This window comes from Heterodontus francisci, chromosome 7, assembly GCF_036365525.1.
Source record: "Heterodontus francisci isolate sHetFra1 chromosome 7, sHetFra1.hap1, whole genome shotgun sequence".
In the NCBI taxonomy this organism is placed as follows: domain Eukaryota; kingdom Metazoa; phylum Chordata; class Chondrichthyes; order Heterodontiformes; family Heterodontidae; genus Heterodontus; species Heterodontus francisci.
The window spans coordinates 78,460,986-78,480,277 of NC_090377.1; the positions used below are offsets into that span (position 1 = coordinate 78,460,986).

Genomic DNA, 19,292 nt, shown 5'->3' on the forward strand with positions numbered 1-19,292 from the left:
TCCTCCAACCGCAGAAAAAATCTAGCACGAAGGGTGGGACCAATCTTCGTTACAGACCGGAGGACCAGGTTAGTCTGAGTAACACAAAGGGCGGGGCTAGTCTGAGGGATGCATCGAACAAAGGACGGGGTTCGCGTCAGTGACGTTCTACGCCGAGAGAGGGGCCAGTGAGGCACCGCGTGGAGATCGGACCCAGTTTGTCTGACCTCTGCGGAGAGGGCGGGGCCAGTGTCAGTGACGCCTTGCGCAGAAGGCGGGCTCAGCATGATTGACGCGACTATGAGAAAGAGGCCGGCGTGATTGACGCAGGTGTCGGGGCGGGATCAATGTGAATGACGCATATGGGAGGCTGGTTTTCTGCGCTGCAGCGTCTGTCGGGTTGCGATAAAGCTTTTGTGTTCGTTTCGCGCTTTCTCAGGCCGCAGACGTTCAATAACGTACATAATGGAGGTAAGAATAGATCCTTTTTTTCCCTCTGTCAATCGAGGCCTGCTGTTCCCATTCGGGCCCTTTCGTTTCTTAATTAATTAATTTGTTCTGGTTAAAGGGGCTGACATTCGCTCTGTCGAAGGTGCTGAGGTGAGGGGACTGTTCTGTGCGCGGCCTGTACCTTTGGCCTCAACCTTGTGTCTTCGGCCTGTGAGTTCATAATATGGACTCCGCATCGACTTTAAGATGGCGGCCTGGCGGGTTAATTATTAATCGGCAGTTTCCGTTTATCGGAAACGGTCGTTAGAGAGTCGAGCCGGGGCCTGACACCGGAACTCGAGCTTGGGCCAGACACCGGGAGTCGAGCCGAGGCCTGTGTTGAGCGCTCCATTCTGTTGCCCACCCGAGCTGCTGTTGGACGGGAGGCTGGCGCACTGCCCGCTTTGGGTGGAACCGGTTCCACTCGTTCTCCTGTATCCAGCGGGCTGCTGCAGAAATGCTGGCCTCCTTTCGTTTCCCGATTTAAGGGTAAACCTGGAAATGCTAAGGTTGCAGTTTAGATGCAATGCAGCAGGCTCTTCGCTATTATCTCCAGAGTTGGTGTGCGGTGCGGGCTTAACACTCCTATGTAATGTGCTTTTACTTTTAACCTTATACTTTGTAGGGACATCTTGAGTTTATTCATTAATTTTATTCATCGTTTTGTAAGGTAAATCAGCCTGTTGATTTTTTAATGGCTGCCGCCGTTGTTCAGAATGTAATAAATCCTGAACTTCTTCGTAAAGATCTTACGTTCTCAGCAGCAAATGTTGGTTACCTTGTTCACATTGCTGCCCACTTTTGTCTACACTATATTTTATTCATATATTTGTCGTGAAAATGAGTTGTTTTGACAGTACAATCAGCATCTATCAGCCAGAACTGCCCATTCGTCCTCTGCTCAACTCAGATTTGCATTATCCTAATCTTTATCCAACAATCCCTGCTAGACTCCTGAATTTTAGATGCAGACAGGATGTTACTTGCCCCTCCATGGGCGATTAGCCTGTAGCACTCACTTGGGTGTATGAGGAATGGCACCTATTGGATGATATTACAAGAAGGTTGGGTGGGTGGAGAAAGATGTGCAGTGGTTCAAAGCTAGGATGTGGGTCGAATTGGCGAGATGTAATTTCTAAGTTTTAACGGTTGATTTTGAAATAATTTTAAAGGCACTTGAGTCTATGATTTTTCTGGAAGCAAAGCAATTCAAATTTTGCAGTCTCATTGTATACTGTGGTTTAAAAACATTCCTACTCCCAGACTTGTTGCTGAAGTTGGGATTAAGATATCATTTTTTTAATGGAGCTTTTCATTTGGTTTGTGCAGTGCTTGATGTTGACGCTCGCTGTCAAAACTCCCTAGTACTAGTTTACTCATATTTTGGGTAACATAATTCACCAGTAACCTGTCCCTAGATGCAGAAATTAACAAACACATGGGAAAGGCTTCCACTGCTATGTCCAGACTGGCCAAGAGAGTGTGGGAAAATGGCACACTGACACGGAACACAAAAGTCCCAGTGTATCAAGCCTGTGTCCTCAGTACCTTGCTTCTTGGCAGCGAGGCCTGGACAACGTATGTCAGCCAAGAGCGACGTCTCAATTCATTCCATCTTCGCTGCTTGCGGAGAATACTTGGCATCAGGTGGCAGGACCGTATCTCCAACACAGAAGTCCTCGAGGCGGCCAACATACCCAGCTTATACACACTACTGAGTCAGTGGCGCTTGAGATGGCTTGGCCATGTGAGCCGCATGGAAGATGGCAGGATCCCCAGAGACACATTGTACAGCGAGCTCGCCACTGGTGTCAGACCCACCGGCCGTCCATGTCTCCGCTTTAAAGATGTCTGCAAACGCGACATGAAGTCCTGTGATGTTGATCACAAGTCGTGGGAGTCAGTTGCCGGTGTTCGCCAGAGCTGGCGGGCAGCCATGAAGGCGGGGCTAAAGTGTGACGAGTCGAAGAGACTTAGCAGTTGGCAGGAAAAAAGAGAGAAGCGCAAGGGGAGAGCCAACTGTGTAACAGCCCCGACAAACAAATTTTTCTGCAGCACCTGTGGAAGAGCCTGTCACTCTAGAATTAGCCTTTATAGCTACTCCAGGCGCTGCTCCACAAACCACTGACCACCTCCAGGCGCTTACCCATTGTCTCTCGAGATAAGGAGGCCAAAGAAGAATTTTGTCCAAAAGCAGGACAATGAAGTGGCATGAGTGTTACAGCCCTATGTAATTACACTTCATTGCTAAGTATTTTGCTTTTATGCAATATGGGCTTTGCATGGTAGTTTATGTAATTAAGCTTTGTACCCTTTGTACATTTCAATTTTTAAAAAAATCCTTGATGTGGTTATGGGAACTCTCAAGATTGGTCATAGTATTCTGGTAGTAATTTAGTAGCCCAAAGAGTCCTGATAGTTTTTTTTAGATTATGGTCCCATTATTTTCCTCTTGCACTGAACTCATCTAGGCAAAACTAAGAAATTTCATATGTCTTTTGAAAATCTTGTTCTGCTAAAAATTAATTTTGTATACACAAGAATCTAAAGAACAGTTTAAAGGTTGAGATTCTAGTTGCTTCATTCACTAGCGGTCATGATCTGTAGCTGTTTGTTTGCATTTTACATGCTATTACATTTTTGTTTCAGAGTCAAGAACCTAAAGAACCAGAGCAGTTGCGCAAGCTGTTCATTGGTGGATTGAGTTTTGAAACTAATGAAGAGAGTTTAAAGGAGCATTTTGAGCAATGGGGGCAGCTAACCGATTGTGTGGTAAGATTTATTATTTGGTTTTGTTTTTAGCTTGAGGCTTTCTGCGTACTACAAGATTGCTATTTCAGATTTTTAAAAGTTCGTTAAGTGTCACATTTTTGTACTTGGTATCCATCCTTTGTCAATAAAAAAAATCATAACTTTCTGCTTCTATGAAAACCATGAGCTAATTTCTTTTTTTGTGCCTGTGATGTGGGTGTCCTGGGCAAGGCTGTATTTTTGGCACATCTTTAGCTGTTTTTAGGTGTTGCTGGACCTTCTTGAACCACTGCAGTCCTTCTGGTGATGCTGCTCCCACAGTTGTGTTAGGTAGGGAATTTCAAGATTCTAACTTCCATCATAGAATGGCGATTATATGTCCAAGTCAGGGTGGTGCATGGCTTGGTCCTTGATGGCAATTGTTGCTCTTCTACCTCAGAAGATGATTCTATCAAAGTAATGTTGGTGAGTTCGTACATACTGCAGCCACACTGCACTGGTGTAAGGGAGCACTTGTTTAGTTCAGTGGTTGGACTACTAGTCAAGCGAACTGGTCCATCTTGGATGATACCTTGCAGTATTGTGGCAGGGTGCATGGCAAGTGGAGAGTATGCTATCATACTCTTTACTTTAACTGTCTAGATTTTGAAGAGGCTCTAAGGGTCAGGAGGCAAGACACCTGCTCTTGTAGCCATGGTGTTGATTTTAGTTCAGTCAACTTTTTGTCAATGGTGAGAATGCCTTCCCAACACCCACCCCAAAAGATGTTGATGGGGGAGAACAGTGATGGTGTTGGCAGTGAAATGGAGGTGCCAGACCTTTCTCTTGTTTGAGATGGTACTTGTCTGGCATTTCTGTAGTTTGAATGTTACCTAATAACCTGTTGCTAGCCACTCGAGTCTGGATGTTGTCCAGGTCCTATTAGAGGCTGGCATGGGCTGTTTCACTCAAAAGAATTGTGAATGGAACCAAGCTGTCAGCAAACAGCCTTATGATATGGGGCAAGGTTAATAATGAAGATGGGGTAAGAGCACTTGCCTGAAAGCTGCTGCTGGAATGTCCTAGGGCTGTGATGTTGGGCCCCTAACAATTTCTGCCACCATGTTTGTGTTGAGAATGACTGAAGCTATTGAAGGGTTTTTCCAGCTGCCTGACTGGTGTCATTCCTTGCCACATTCTGCCTTGATGTTGAGGCATTTTGGTTATTGGTGAGTAGCTGTTGGTTGATTCCTTCAACCACTTCACTGGTTGGAAACATACTGGCTGGCAAAAGATGATACACATGGCAAACAATCCCATTTAGGTGGGGTGACTTCTCTTGGTGCACCTTTTGTTAATGGTGAGACAGGTTCTGCTACAAGTGCTTGCACGTGAAACTGCCAAGTGACGCAGTGAGTTGTTGTTTTTCGACTTTGGCATCTCTTGCCTAGCTGCTGTTGCAACTGGTTGTCATGGTAGTGCGCACCAGTCCATAGGATGTGTCACCATTTCCCTCTTTCGCCAGCTAGTGACTCCCAGGTGCAATTGTCGATATTTAGGGCCTCCATGTCAGGCTTGCAAGCATCCTTGAAGTGGAGCTTTGGGCGTCCCACTGGTTGTCTGGCCAGGGCTGTCTCACCATACAGAAGGTCTTTGGGTATGTGACCATCTTCCATCCTGTGGATGTGTCCGATCCGCCAAAGCTGCCTCTGTTTGATTCGTGCCAATACACTTGGGAGGATTGCCATATTTGTAATTTTAATATGACTGTTATTAACTGTTAGATTTGTTCTGTATTTTGTGCATAGGACATGCATGGCAATCTTCCATATTTGCATTGAGTCAAATTAATGTATTTTTTATTAATTTCCCCATACTTGGTATACGCTATGTGAAAAGCCTAACTTGTAAGTAGTTACAAACTATTTCCATTTCATATGGGAAGATAACTCATGAACAAGGAAACTGGTAATGAAGGATCATGTGCATCTGTTTCCACTTGGTTTAACGTAAAGGAATGTGTTGGCACCTTGTTCTAAATAGTTTTATCTTTCTGCTTTTAGGTAATGAGAGAACCACAGACAAAACGTTCAAGAGGATTTGGATTTGTGACTTATTCTGCTGTATTGGAGGTGGATGCTGCTATGTCTGCACGGCCACACAAAGTTGACGGTCGTGTTGTCGAACCCAAAAGAGCAGTGTCAAGAGAGGCAAGTTGTAATTTATGCAGGTGTATACTGTGCTTAAAAATGGAGAATGTAACTAACTTGTCACTTGTTTTGTAGGATTCTACAAAACCTGGTGCCCATTTAACAGTGAAGAAAATATTTGTTGGAGGTATCAAAGAAGATACCGAGGAGTACCACTTGAGAGATTATTTTGAGAAGTATGGCAAAATTGAAAATATTGAAGTTATGACTGATCGAGGAAGTGGGAAAAAACGAGGGTTCGCCTTTGTCACATTTGATGATCATGACTCCGTTGACAAAATTGTTGGTGTGTGTTTTTTATATATAAAATGGATTGTTCTAAAAAAAATATATATATATTTTTGTTGGAGTTGCTGTTTCTGCTGGGCTGCTAATAGATTTAGTACAGTGTAGAAGCGGAAATAGTGGTAAATTATAATCTAGGTGAAGAAGTAAAGTCCATTGTACTGGACACCAGCAAACTAAATAGGAGAGAAACAAAGTAAATCATAGTGCTTTGGTATCCCTTACTTATGCCCTTGGGCTGTTAAGTTGTGTGTGCCTCCAGGCACCTCAAAGAGGTAACGTTTAACAGTGGACTACATGTACTGCACTTGATAAACATCGACAAAACGTGTACGGATAGTAGCCCAGAAAATGCTTGGATTGTGATCCGTGTTATAACCTGTAGTACTGAATCTCCAAGTTTGTGAGGACGGTGGAAGAGCACTTTAATATGCATGGGGCAGGACATTGTAAAGGCCACTTTGCCATCTGACTGTGGGGCCTTTGCCAAGATAGATGTTGGCACTGCTCCAATTAGCAAGCTGATCCAGGAATTTTCTTTTTTTTTTAAACAAGGCAGCATTTTATGCTTGGGGGTGCAAGCTGCTGCTTGAGCCTGGACCCATATATTGGATTTTTTTCTGGGGGTGGGGGCGGGGTGCTGGGGGGAAACCGTACAGTATGCTTCACTTCACTGTGTATCAACCACCGTTACTGTGCTGTGCCCCTTCTATGAAATAATAATTCCTGGCTGAGTTCCTGCTCCTTTCCTTGTCTTGACACCAAAGTTTCTTGTAGGTGAGTACTCGTGTTAACCAGTCTTGGCTGTTTCCTTTGGGATGCCACTGGAGTTAGGGTGGGTAATCAACTTGCCCACCAAGGGGTTTCAAATCCAGTATCCCTCAGGCTTAAACAGAAAATATTCTGTGCATTTTCTCACTGAATTTCCTTGTAATTCAATTGATGCTAGCAAAAGAACTAAAATTTACTAATAATGGAAAAGGCTGGCATGGTTAATCTTGGAGATATGGACTTGTTTTCCTTAAGTTGTACTTGAGATGCCTATTTAATGTGCTAGGTGGTAGCTTTCCTACTAGTGGGAATTGCAGGAAGTAGTTTTTCTTTAGCTAAGTTGAATGGAGTGGTCGTATTGCAGTGAAGGGAAATACATTTTGGGACTTGTGAATTATTTGTAAATCCAGTCTATCTTGTGTATATGGGAGCATTCCTTTTCTGGAGATGCTGTGCTTGAGGGCTGCTGTATAATTACAAATTTTAAGCATACATCCTTCGAAACCATTTGCCATAGAAAACCTTTTCTGCTGAACTGATTTTAAACATGTTACTGTGCCTTGACTTCAAGGCAGAGATAGTTCAGGTGCATATTCCCATAAGGAGGAAAGATGGGGCATCCAAAGCTAGAGCTTCCAGACTGACAAGAGAAAATAGATGTTATAATGGAACAGAAATTGGGTTTATGACAAATGTCAGGTACAGAATACAGTAGAAAACCAGAATGCAGTGGGAAATTGAAAAATATAAGGGAACAGAGTGTGAAGATTAGCAGGTAAAATAAAAGGGAACCAAAATCTTTGGTAAACACTAAATAGTAAAAAGATAGTTGCAGGAATGGTGGAGCTGATTAGGAACAAGAAAGGAAATCTTGTGGAGGCAGAGGGCATGACTAAGGTACTGAATGAGTATTTTGCATGTAATTGTTTTTTAAAAGATGAAGTTAATGTTTAGAGGAGGTGGGGTGGCAAAGATATTGGGATAAAAATAGATAGGAAGGAGGTGTTAAATAGGTTGGCATCACAAAGTTGACAAGTCACCTGGCCCAGATGGGGTGCATCCTTGGCTCCTGAGGGAAGCAAGGGTGGAGATAGCAGAACCTCTGACCGCAGTCTTTCAATCCTCCTGGACATGTACCAGAGGATTGGATAATTGCAAATGGGACACCCATCTTCAAAAAAAAACCTGGTAGCTACAAGCTGGTGAGTTGCAGGAAAACTACTTGACTCCCATCAGGGACAAAATTAATTATGTTGGAAAAGCATGGGTTAGCCAGCAAAGATTTATTAAAGGCATATCGTGTTTGACTAACTTGATTGGGTTATTTGAAGTAAGAGTTGATGAAGGCAGCGCAGTAGATGTGTGTATATATGGTCTTGCAAAAAGCATTTGATAAAGTACCACATAACAAATTTATTAGGAAAATAGAAGCACATGGGATTATCTGAATAATAGGCTATATAATTGGCTGAAGGATAGGAGGTAGAAAGTAATGGTAACCAAATGTTTTCTGACTGAAGAAAAATTGCTGTGGGGTCCCCCAAAGGTCATTGCCTTTCTTGTATATAAATGATCAGGACTTTGGTATATGTGTACAGTTTCAAAGTTTGCAGATTATTGCAGATTATTTGCAAGTTTGCAAAATTTGACAACATAGCAGGGCTCAGTACTGGGTCCCCAGCTTTTAGTGGTATAAACGATTTGGACATAAATGTAGGGGGCATGATCTAGAGGTTTGTAGGCAACACAAAGATTGGCTGTGTAGTAGATGACTAGGAGGATGCAGGCTGCAAGGAGATATTGATGGTCTGGTCAGATGGGCAGAAAAGTGGCAAATGGAATTCAGCCTGGAGAAGTGTGAGGTGATGCATTTGGGGAGGGCAAAGGAATACACCATTAATGGGAAAATACTGAAGTGTGGAGAAAGTGAGGGACCTTGGAGTGAATGTCTACAGATCTCTGAAAGTAGCAAGACAGGTCAGGAAGGTGGTTAAGAAGGCAAATGGAATCCTTTCCTTTATTAGCACAGGTACGGCATATAAGAGCAGGGAGATTATGCTGGAACTGTATAAATCATTGGTTAGGCCACAACTTGAGTACTGTGTGCTGTTCTGGTCACTTCATTACAGAAAGGATGTAATTGAACTGGAGAAGGTACAGAGGAGATTTACTAGGATGTTGCCAGGACTGGAAAATTGCAGCTTATGATGAAAGATTGGATAGGCTTGGGTCCTTCTCCTTGGAACAGAGAAGGCTGAGGGGAGATATGATTGAAATGTACAATAGAGAAGTGAAGGGCCTATTCACCTTAGCAGAGAGGTCAATGACTAGGGGTCATAGATTTAAAGTGATTTGAAAAATTAGAGGGGAGATGAGGAAAAACTTTTTCACCCAGAGGGTGGTGGGGGTCTGGAACTCACTGCCTGAAAGGGTAGTTGAGGCAGAAACCCTCAACTCATTCAAAAGGAGTCTGGATATGCGCCTCAAGTGCCGTAATCTGCAGGGCTACGGACCAAATGCTGCAAGGTGGGATTAGAATGGGATGGATTGTTTTTTGGCCGGCACAGACACAATGGGCCAAGTGGCCTCGTTCTATGCCTTAAATTTTCAATGATTTCTATGATTCTAGTAAATAGTGAAGAGGATAGTAGCAAACTTTAGGAGGACATAAAAACAAGTGTTGGAAATACTCAGCAGGTCTGGCAGCATCTGTGGAGAGAGAAGCAGAGTTAACGTTTCAGGTCAGTGATGAAAAGTCCAATCCCCTCTAAACCTCCTGTCCCTTACCCCAAATTTATGCCCCCTGGTTCTTGACCCCTCCGCTAAGGGAAAAAGTTTCTTCCTATCTAACCTATCAATGCCCCACTAATCTTGTACACTGCAATCATTTGCTGCTTCAGTCTTCTCTGCTCCAAGGAAAACAACCCTAGCCTTTTCAGTCTCTCTCCATAGCTGAAATGCTCCAGCCTAGGCAATGTCCTAGTGAATCTCCTCTACACCCCCTCCAGTGCAGTCACATCCTTCCTATAGTGTGGTGACCAGAACTGTACACAGTATTCCAGCTGTGGTCTAACTAGCATTGTAACTTTGGTTGTAAGAATAAAAACAGAATACTTTTTAAAAGGTGTGTAACTTGTAAATGTTGATGTTCAGAGGGACTTGGGTGTACTCTTACAAGGAACACAAAGTTAGTATGCAGGTACAGCAAACCATTAGGAAGGCAAATGGGATGTTGGCCTTTTATTGCAAGCGATTGGAGTACAACAATAAAGAAGTCTTACTACAATTGTACGGGGCTTTGGTGAGACCACACCTGGAATACTGTGTGCAGATATACTTGCCTTGGAGGCAAAACAGTGAAGGTTAATTAGATTGGTCCCTGGGATGAGAAGGTTGTCCTATGATCGGCTGAGTCAATTGGGTCTCTATCTTTTGGAGTTTAGTAGAATGAGAGGCAATCTCATTGAAACAAACAAGATTCTGAAGGGGGTTGACCCTAGGTTGTGTCCTCTGGCTGGGGAATCTAGAACACTGGGGCACAGTCTCAGGATAAGGGGACGATCATTTAGGCCTGAGATCAGGTGAAATTCCTTCACTCAAAAGTTTGTGAATGTTTGGGATTCTCCACCCCAGAGGGTTGTGGATGCTCCATCATTGAATATATTTAAGACTGACAGAGATTTTCAGGGTATCAAGGGATATGGGGAACAGTGGGGGAACGGTATATACGAATTAGCAGAAGTAGGTCATTTGGCCCCTCGAACCTGCTCTGCCGTTCAATACGATCATGGCCGATCAATTTGTGTATCGGATTCCACCCTCCCATCTGCCCCCTTGATTCTCTTGCCTAACAAGAATTTATCAACCTCCGCCTTTTTTTTTTAATTGACCCCCGCCACCACCTTCTGAGGCAGTGTGTTCCAAAGTCTCTCAACCCTCAGAAGAAATTTCTCCTCATCTCTGTCCTAAACAGGTGACCCCTAATTTTAAAACTGTGCCCCTTAGTTTTTGATTCACCCACCAGGGGAAACATCCTCTCCACACCCACCTTGTCAAGACTGTTCAGGATCTTATAAACCTCAATCAGGTCTCCCCTCACTCTTCTAAATTCCAGTGGAGTTGAAGCCTGAGATCAGCCATGATGGCATTGAATGGCAGAGCAGGCTTGATTGCCGTGTGGTCTACTTCTCCTATTTCTTGTGCCTCCTGCCTTCTGTGCTGCATGATTCTAGGTAGTGATTTTCTGTGCTAGGTAATAGAAACAGAAAGTGCAGGAAATAAATGGGTCTGGCAGCATTTGGAGCTTTTATCTCCACAGATGCTGCCGGACCTGCTGTGTATTTCCTGCACTTTGTTTTTATTTCAAATTTTCAGCGTCAACAGTAGTTTGCTTTTATCTTCATGTTAGTTTTAAATTTATTTTGAGTGTTGTGGCATTTAAGGAAAGTAACTGATGTTTTTGTTTCCAGTTCAAAAATACCACACTGTGAATGGACACAACTGTGAAGTGAGAAAAGCACTTTCACGACAGGAGATGCAGGGGCTGGGATCCGGCCAGAGAGGTAATTGGAGAGGATAAAATGGAGGGAGGGAGAGAAAATATGGAATAAAAGTTCAGTTAACTGTTTACATTATCTGTCTCGTTTCTAAGGACGTGGTAGTTCTGGAGGTGGCAATAGCCCTAGCCATTACATGGGACGTGGTGGTGGAAATTTTGGAAGTGGAAATGGAGGCGGCAACTTTAACCGAGGAGGAAATTTCAGTGGCAGAGGTATGCCAATCAAATTGAGCTTGGATTTGTCAAAATCCTAATAATTTAATGTGGTAAACTTGGCATCATCTCTATTACTAATCAAAAGTCTTGTATATACTTAAAATTTAATTATCTATTTTAGTAAAACTTATCTGAATGTTGGGTTCATCAGGATAGGTCAATATAGTGGAACACTTGTATATTTTCAGATGTTAATTTTGTATGCAGTTTTGCACTTCACGTGTGTATGTTATCTTCTGTTGACTGTCCTCTCCTGTGATTTTGGGTGGGGGAAGCCAGGATGGAGATTATAAAACTAGCTTGTGAATGTGCTGTGTTCATCTTTTTTTTTTCTTTCATTCTCTCTCTCTCTCTCTCCTCTCTCTCTCTCCTCCACCCACTCCAGGAATGGGAAATTTTGGAGGTGGCCGGGATGATTATGGAGGGAGTGCTGGTGGTGGATATAATGGATTTGGTGATGGTAAGTAAAGGTTTAGAATGTCAGTATTTTAGATGTATTAATTTGCCAGTGTAAGCAGATTTCTGAAGCTTGCATTTGTCAGCTTTCTCTGAGTTTAAAAACTGAAAAAATTGAGTTTGCCTTTTAAAGAAAATTTGAATTGCTTTTTAACCCTAGATGAATTCAGAATATTGAGGTGCCTCCTATAAAAGAATTAATATTGATTATCTTCTGTGACATATTTTACTCCCAGCCCTTGCCAATGGCTCTTGCATTGCAGTTTATTGCTAATGGATTTGCTTCTCACTAACTGGCTTAATGGAAAACCATAGTTAAAGGTTGGCTTTAAAAAAAAAAAAGTTGCAGTGAGAAGAAACTGCTGAATGGTACTGGCAAAGATTATAATTCAAGTAGTGAAACTGGACCAAATTAAAACTTTGGAATCTCTAATAAAATTAGAACAAGCAAAAGAAAGATCATCTGAATTTCACTAGATTATAGGATGAGTGCAGGGTTTATCAAGATTGTTCTGCTCCCATCTGAGGTTAAAAGCAACTTTTGCATTTTTGTGACTTTTTTTCTAGCCATGCTAATCTGGTTGAAGGACCTGAAGTGTAAATTTTTTTATACAGAATAAAATTAAGTATATGACAAGCTTTACATTAATGTAATATTCCTCAAAGTCTCATTAGCTTCTACCACCCCCACCAAAATTTCCTGGAAGTCAAACATTATAGGTTAAAGATCAACAGTTTCAAGTATTGGTGTACTAAACTTCTAGTACGATGCAGAGCAGCTAAGATCGTGATTTTGGTTTGGACGGGCTAAGCACCAAATGGGTTGGGGGAGATTGGAGCTTGTATGATTAATTTACTGTTTGGAACAGGTTAGTCATAACCTGGGAAGCATTCATCAGACCAACCCTTGGGTGAGAGGATGGTGCAGAAGGGCTGTATAAAGGAAAACATCAATTCTTGGGTTTTTAATATAAATACCTACTAATGTTCTTCAGGTGGCAATTTTGGAGGTGGCCAAGGTTACGGCGGTAGAGGAGGAGGAGGATATGGCGGTGGTGGCCCAGGTTTTGGCAACCAAGGTGGTGGAGGAGGAGGAGGAGGATATGGTGGTGGTGGTGGCTACGACAACTACAATGAAGGTGGAAACTTTGGAGGTAAGATTTTTGACTTTCAGTTTGAAAGAAAAGATATTCACAAATGGTGAATTAATCTGTAAACTCTTATTTTTAGGAAATTTTGGTGGTGGTGGTGGTAGCAGCGGTGGGAGCTATAATGACTTTGGAAACTATCCTAACCAATCATCAAATTACGGACCCATGAAGAATAGCAATTATGGGCGGAACTCTGGTCCCTATGGCGGTGAGTACATTTACTAATTATAGAGAGGGAGAACTTGCTTGGAAACATTTGTATTCATTGCAATTGAGGCTGCAGCTGCATTACTTTAGTGTATAGTCAGCTTTTATTCTTTAGGATACTAAATGAAGATTTTTTTTTCAGTTCACATGGCAAAAGAAAATATAGCGCTATTCAAAACTAAAGGGGAATCTAAACTAAAAACAAAGTCCTGGAAATACTCAGCAGATCTGGCAGCATCTGTGGAGAGAGAAACAGAGTTAACGTTTCAGGCCTGTGACTTTTCATCAAAACCGGCAAAAGTTAGAAATGTAATGGGCTTTGACCAAGTAAAAGGGTGGGGCTGGGGGAGGGGAAGAACAAAAGGGAAGGTGTGTGATGGGGCAGAGGGCAGGACAGATTAATGACAGATGTCACAGAATAAAAGGCAAAGTGAGTGGTACTAAAGTATGAGTCCAGAGAGAGGTGTTAATGGCAGAATAATGAACAGCTGTCCAAAAGCAAAAACATGGAAAAACAAGAAATAAACCAATTAAAAAAAATAAGTCAAAATGGCAGTTATGCTCTGAAATTGTTGAACTCCATGTTGAGTCCAGAAGGTTGTAGTGTGCCTAATTGGAAGATGTGGTGCTGTTCCTCAAGCTAACGTTGAGCTTCTTTGGAACACTGTAGCGGGCATGAGAGCAGGAGGATGAATTAAAATGACAGGCAACCGGAAGCTCGGGATCATGCGGATTGAGCAGAGGTGTTACGCAAAGTGGTCACCCAATTGTAGAGGATACCACATTGAGAGCAGCGAATAAAGTATACTAAATTGGAAGTACAAGTAAATTGCTGCTTCACCTGGTAGGAGTGTTTGGGGCCTTGGATGGTGAGGAAAGAGGAGGTATTACACCTGCGGTTGTATAGGAAGGGGCTGAGGTGTCTGGAGTGATGGAGTGGACCAGGATGTCGTGGAGGGATTGGTCCCTTTGGAATGTTGACTGGAAGGGCAGAGGAAGATGTGTTTGGCATCACGTTGGAGGTGACTGGATGGCAGAGGATGATCCTTTGGATGTGAAGGCTGGTGGGGTGAAAAGTTGAGGTTCTGGGAGGAGGGGAAGGGATGCGGGCAGAAGTGTGGGAAATGGGCAGTCACGGTTGAGGGCTCTGTCAACCACAGAGGGGAGAATCTTCAGTTGAGGAGAAAGGAAGACATCAGAAGCTCTGTGGAAGGTTGCATCATTAGAACAGATACATCTGAGATGGAGAAACTGGGAGAATGGGATGGAGTCCTTTACAGGCAGCACAGTGCAAGGAAGTGTAGTCGAGGTAGCTGTGGGATCGGTGGGCTAATAACGAATATTTGTAGACAGCCTATCCCCAGAGATTGAGACAGCGAAGTCGAGGAAGGAAGGGAAGTGTTGAAGGTGAGAGGGTGGAAATTGGAGGCAAAGTTGAAGTTTTCAGTTCAGGGCAAGAGCAGGAAATGGCACCAATACAGTCATCAGTGTACCGGAAAAAGAGTTGGGGGAGGGGGCTGAGTAAGACTGGAATAAGGTGTGTTTGACATATCCCACAAAAAGACTGGCATAACTAGGACCCATGACCGTTATCTGGTCTAATCCTGACATTGTGATCAAACCTGCTGTCAAGGGCGGTGCTGTTATCAGGTGTACTGATCTCAAACTTGCAGAGGCTGTTCACCAGCTCTCGGATACTTCTTTCCACCTCCCCCTGGGCCATGACCTCACCACTGAATATCAAGCTACACCCTTAATTTGGAGGAAGTGAGTGGAGTTGAAGGAGAAGTTGTTCCATGTGAATAAGTTCAGCCAGGAGGAGGAGGGTGGTGGTGGATGGGGACTGTTTGGGCCTCTGTTTGTGGAAGAAGCAGAGAGCCCTCAAACTGTTCTAGTGGGGGGTGGAGGTATAGAGAGATTGGAGGTGGTTAGAGCCAGAAAACTGGAGTCATGGGTGTGGGTAGGAAGAGACTGGACCAGGAAGGAAAAAATAGTCAAGATAGGAAGAAATAAGTTCAGTGGGGCAGGAGCAGGCTGAAACGATGGGTCTACCAGGGCAGTCCTGTTTGTAGATTTTGGGAAGGAGGTAGAAGTGGACTGTCCGGAGGTTGTGGAATTATGAGGTGGGAAGAGCTGCATAGATGAGGTCCGTGATGGTCCTGGCAATAGTAGCTTGATGTTCAGTGCTGGGGCTGTGGTCCGGGGGAGGTAGGAAGAAGTGTCTGGAAGTTGGTGCTCGACCTCTAAGGTAGAGGTCAGTACGCCAGACAACAACAGCACTGTTATTGTCAGCAGGTTTGATCACACTGTCAGGGTTAGACCTGAGAACAACGTGCAGCAAGTTCAGAGGGAGACAGGTTGGTGAGTGAGGGGAGCAGAGGAATTAAGACGGCCGATGTCACGCCAACAGTTCTCAATGAAAAGACCAAGAACGGGTAAGAGGCCAGAGGGAGAATACTGGAGGTGGGTGAGTGGGTCTGCTGGTCGGGGACTCCTGGCCAAAGAAGTGAGCCCGGAGGTGAAACGGCGGAAGAAGAGTTAAGCGTCGTGCTGAGCACTACTTTCATTGAGGTGGGGGCATACGGGGTTAAAACTGAGTGCTTTACTAAGTATAGATCATTCAGCATCAGAGAGGGGAAGGTCAGAGGGTATTGTGAATACATGGCAAGGGCTGAGATTAAAAAGGGAAGTGAAGAGGAAGAAAGATCTGGAGCAGTGTTGGTCCCCATGAGCTGCTGGAGCTCATGTTCCTTAACAGCTGAAAGGAAGAGAAACTTTTTTTAATGCATCAGATAAGGTGAAAGGGGAACCTAACTTGTACAATTTTTTAGCCTTTTTGTGGCATTGTATGAAGTATGTGCCAGAGTGGGGAAAGAGAATCTCTTCTGCCTAACTGGGAAAAATTCAGTTTTTCACCATCTCTCCCCTCTAATTGCTAGTAAGTATATTACTCCCTGGTCTGTTCCAGACTTTGCCTACTCTTGAAAACCCTGGATATGTTTGATTTGGAAAGCACTGTTCCCAAAAAATGTTTAATACATGTGTAGGTTCAAATTTGTTATTTGTCACTGAGGCTTTTTTTTTAAGGTGGTTATGGATCTACTGGTGGTGGAGGAAGTGGTGGAGGAAGTGGTGGCTATGGTAGAAGATACTGAACACATTTACTGAAAGGTAAGCGTCAATACCAATTCCATGAAAATGTAGTATCCATAATTCACAGTACAATAAGTAACTCTTATCCTGTATCATTCAACAGGCAACAGTTCTTAGCAGGAGAGGATGAGCCAGGAGTTGTCAGGAAAGCTGCAGGTTACTTTGAGACAGAATATCGACCAAGTTCATTTTAAAGGCTGCCCACAGGAAGAGCGATGGTCCAGTAGTCAGAAAAGTCACTGCAGCATTAACATAAGATCATTTCTTGTTCAGGACTGTTTCCTATAGAGAGATTGCAAAAAGTGCAGTTGTTTGTTGCAATGTAGTTGCTGTTAGATGTACATTCCTGAGGTTTTAAAAAAAAAAAACGATGTTCTAGTAATGTCTTTATTTTCCTCATTACCATAGCTGTTGAGCCATGTAATTTATGGTGGTAGAAATGGGAATAAAAAGGATGAGAACTTTTTAACTAAATGATCTGTTTGGAAGTTTTTCTCCATTGTTATTCCAGAAAGGTATTCTATTTAATTTTTAGGCTTCTCAGCACGCTAGAGCTTACTGGAAGTCCAAAAGCTAAATTGACATGTTAGGTCCACCAAACTGCAGTTCTAAGAAAGAAATAACCTGTTAAGTTGATAGATGTAACAGAATAGATCTTCAAATTTCAAATTATTTTGAGGCATTCCTGATCAGTTATTGCATGTCTGAGTACAGAGTGGTGTGATTTTTAAATTTGGCAGGTAAATGCTCTTCAATTTGAAATATTTTTCACTTAAGCTATGACCTATGGGAAACTGCTGCACTAATGAATGTATGCAAATATTTCTGAATTGGGAGACAGTTATCTGTCTGTTCCTGTTCTGGATTTTCTCTCCCTATTCTTTAGAGACTAATTGAACCTGAAGTTAAACTGGATGGATTGAAGGACCACAAGTCGTTTGTGTATGTGTATGTTTTAATCACCAGAAATGCTATGCATGTGATTAGTTTTCAGAAGTGCAATTGCTTCTCCGAAATTTGGATAGGAACACTTCCTTTGTTAGAAGTCACTGTAAATGTCAAATTTGCATGGTTTTGTTTAATGTAGGAAATGGCTGATTTAGCATGGGATATATTGTCACCAGATTTACATTTTTGCTCTTGTAACAAACCTGATTGAGCTGCATTACATGACAATCTTTTTGTTCTAACTTAAAGTTTCATAGTGCAAGTCGCAAATGTTTCCTACAAATTTTTTGCCATCTTTTTGTATGTATAAAATGGTTAAAGTATTTCCACGTTTGGTTACAGGAAGTATCTTAAATCTCCTCAAACCAGACCATTTGGTTCCATCTGCAATTTTGTATGGTAATTTTGATTATGTAGAATAACAGTAATTAACCTTTTTGGATAGGAATAATATTGACCTAATGGGTTTAAGGCATAGGGTACTTTTTTTCCTTAGATTGATTATGATGACATTGGTAAGCTGCAATTTCAGCTACACAAAATTATTTTCCTTTGTCATTCATTTTGGTGGGAACTGTAACTGCTTTGAAATTACAGATGTAAAACCAGGTAGCATTTTGAGTGGATTAGTTTAAATGAGAGAACACCTTGTGATTTTCATCATTTTGCAGATAGATTTTCAGGTAGTGGATGTCACTGGCTGACATTTTTCAAACTTAATATGCCCATGTAACTGAAGGTATTAACAGTGAAAATAATTGCATGCATTTTAAAGGTATGTAAGATTAAATCTGCAAATCATTTCTAGAACTAGATTCACATGGTATATAGATCGCTTCCCTAAGTTACAGATACCAAGCTATTGTAAGAGGACTATGAAAAGGCTATCAATGTCTACAGTGGAGCTACATTAGCACAGTGAATCATGGAGATCCACTAAGACAGGACTACTGCAGCATTTGGACAAGTCAGCATAATTAAAGAATGACAAGGCAGGAGGAGCAAGAGCAACATCTTCGAGAGGAAAGAAAAGCAGGAAGTTCTGTGCTGTTAGGAAACTTCATTATCCAAGGCTAGCTTGGCCTTGAATGACAGCTGAAGTGTGGAAGAGAGTCTAGCAAGAATCTGCAACCTATGGAACGAACTCAGCCGTAGCTACTAAAAGGGACATCAGGGCAGCATAAGCACTTGTAATAGGACTAGCAGTCAAACCTGAAAGGAAAGTGCTGAGTGTAGGTAAGGTTTGACTTTTATCATCATTGCGTTAATAAAAGGAGAAATTAATTCTCTTTGATCAAGTCAAGAGAATAACTGATCTGCTTAATTTACAGATTGAATAAGAAGTCGTCTTCCAGTTTTTACAGTGGCAAGTTGCAAACTGCATTAATGCTCAATTTCTGGAATGGTAAGATTGGAGAAAAATGTGGTGCATCTTGGCTTTAATATGGTAATATCTTTCTTCCCATAGATCGTAACACATTTTCATTGTACAACTATTCGAGTAATGAAATGTTGATGCATAATTATATAGCAAAATAGTTATTGTGCATTTGGCTGCAACTCCCATTTCAGACAGGTCTGATCCTAAGAGTGCCACAAACCTTCAGCTAATCCAGTTCTGATCTCCTCTCAACCTGTGGAAACCCTAGCAATGGAGGTATAGCATCATACTTTAACCAGACACAAATGGTTAATTAACTGACAAGATAACTAAATAAAACAGGAGCCAGGGTGATTAGATTTTTGTTGGCAGTAGTTGCATGCTGTTAAGTGCTCTTATCATTCATTGTTTCTTTATCCCTGAACTTGGCTATTCCTCCAGTGATTTTGTTTTATTTGTTTTTAATAAAGGTTTTTATCACGTCTTCACATTGCCATTGCAAAATGTTCAGATTTCATAAAGTAGTATTTAAGCTTAAATTCCAAATTTATTGTATTACAGAATTTTTTCATGTGTGTAAAATAAAATGTTGCTGAATACAGCTGTGCTACGTCATTTAGATGTATAAAATTAGATTATTTTCTATATGTAAAATTGTAGGTGTTTTATTGAACTATGAAATTATTGCATTTCATCTTAACTATGTTTGCATACTCTTTCAGCCTCTGCTATGTCGAAAGATTACATCCATTCTTACA

General features: G+C 42.2%; 1 protein-coding gene across 5 annotated transcripts in view; it reads left to right on the top strand.

The window, feature by feature from the left end:
• The first annotated feature begins 320 nt into the window (after positions 1 to 320).
• hnrnpa3 (heterogeneous nuclear ribonucleoprotein A3) overlaps positions 321 to 19,292 on the top strand; it is a 37,873-nt gene continuing 18,901 nt past the window's right edge. For 4 of the 5 annotated variants that reach the window (XM_068035491.1, XM_068035489.1, XM_068035490.1 and 1 more), the window contains exons 1-12: positions 322 to 450; positions 3,118 to 3,240; positions 5,262 to 5,408; positions 5,484 to 5,694; positions 10,934 to 11,026; positions 11,116 to 11,235; positions 11,624 to 11,698; positions 12,690 to 12,848; positions 12,925 to 13,053; positions 16,140 to 16,223; positions 16,309 to 18,389; positions 18,485 to 18,558. In XM_068035491.1, coding sequence (XP_067891592.1) covers positions 445 to 450; positions 3,118 to 3,240; positions 5,262 to 5,408; positions 5,484 to 5,694; positions 10,934 to 11,026; positions 11,116 to 11,235; positions 11,624 to 11,698; positions 12,690 to 12,848; positions 12,925 to 13,053; positions 16,140 to 16,207 — 1,131 coding nt within the window. In that variant the 5' untranslated portion in view covers positions 322 to 444 and the 3' untranslated portion in view covers positions 16,208 to 16,223; positions 16,309 to 18,389; positions 18,485 to 18,558. Of the gene's footprint in view, positions 451 to 3,117; positions 3,241 to 5,261; positions 5,409 to 5,483; positions 5,695 to 10,933; positions 11,027 to 11,115; positions 11,236 to 11,623; positions 11,699 to 12,689; positions 12,849 to 12,924; positions 13,054 to 16,139; positions 16,224 to 16,308; positions 18,390 to 18,484; positions 18,559 to 19,292 lie in introns of all 5 variants that reach the window. The other variant, XM_068035494.1, reaches the window with a different exon arrangement.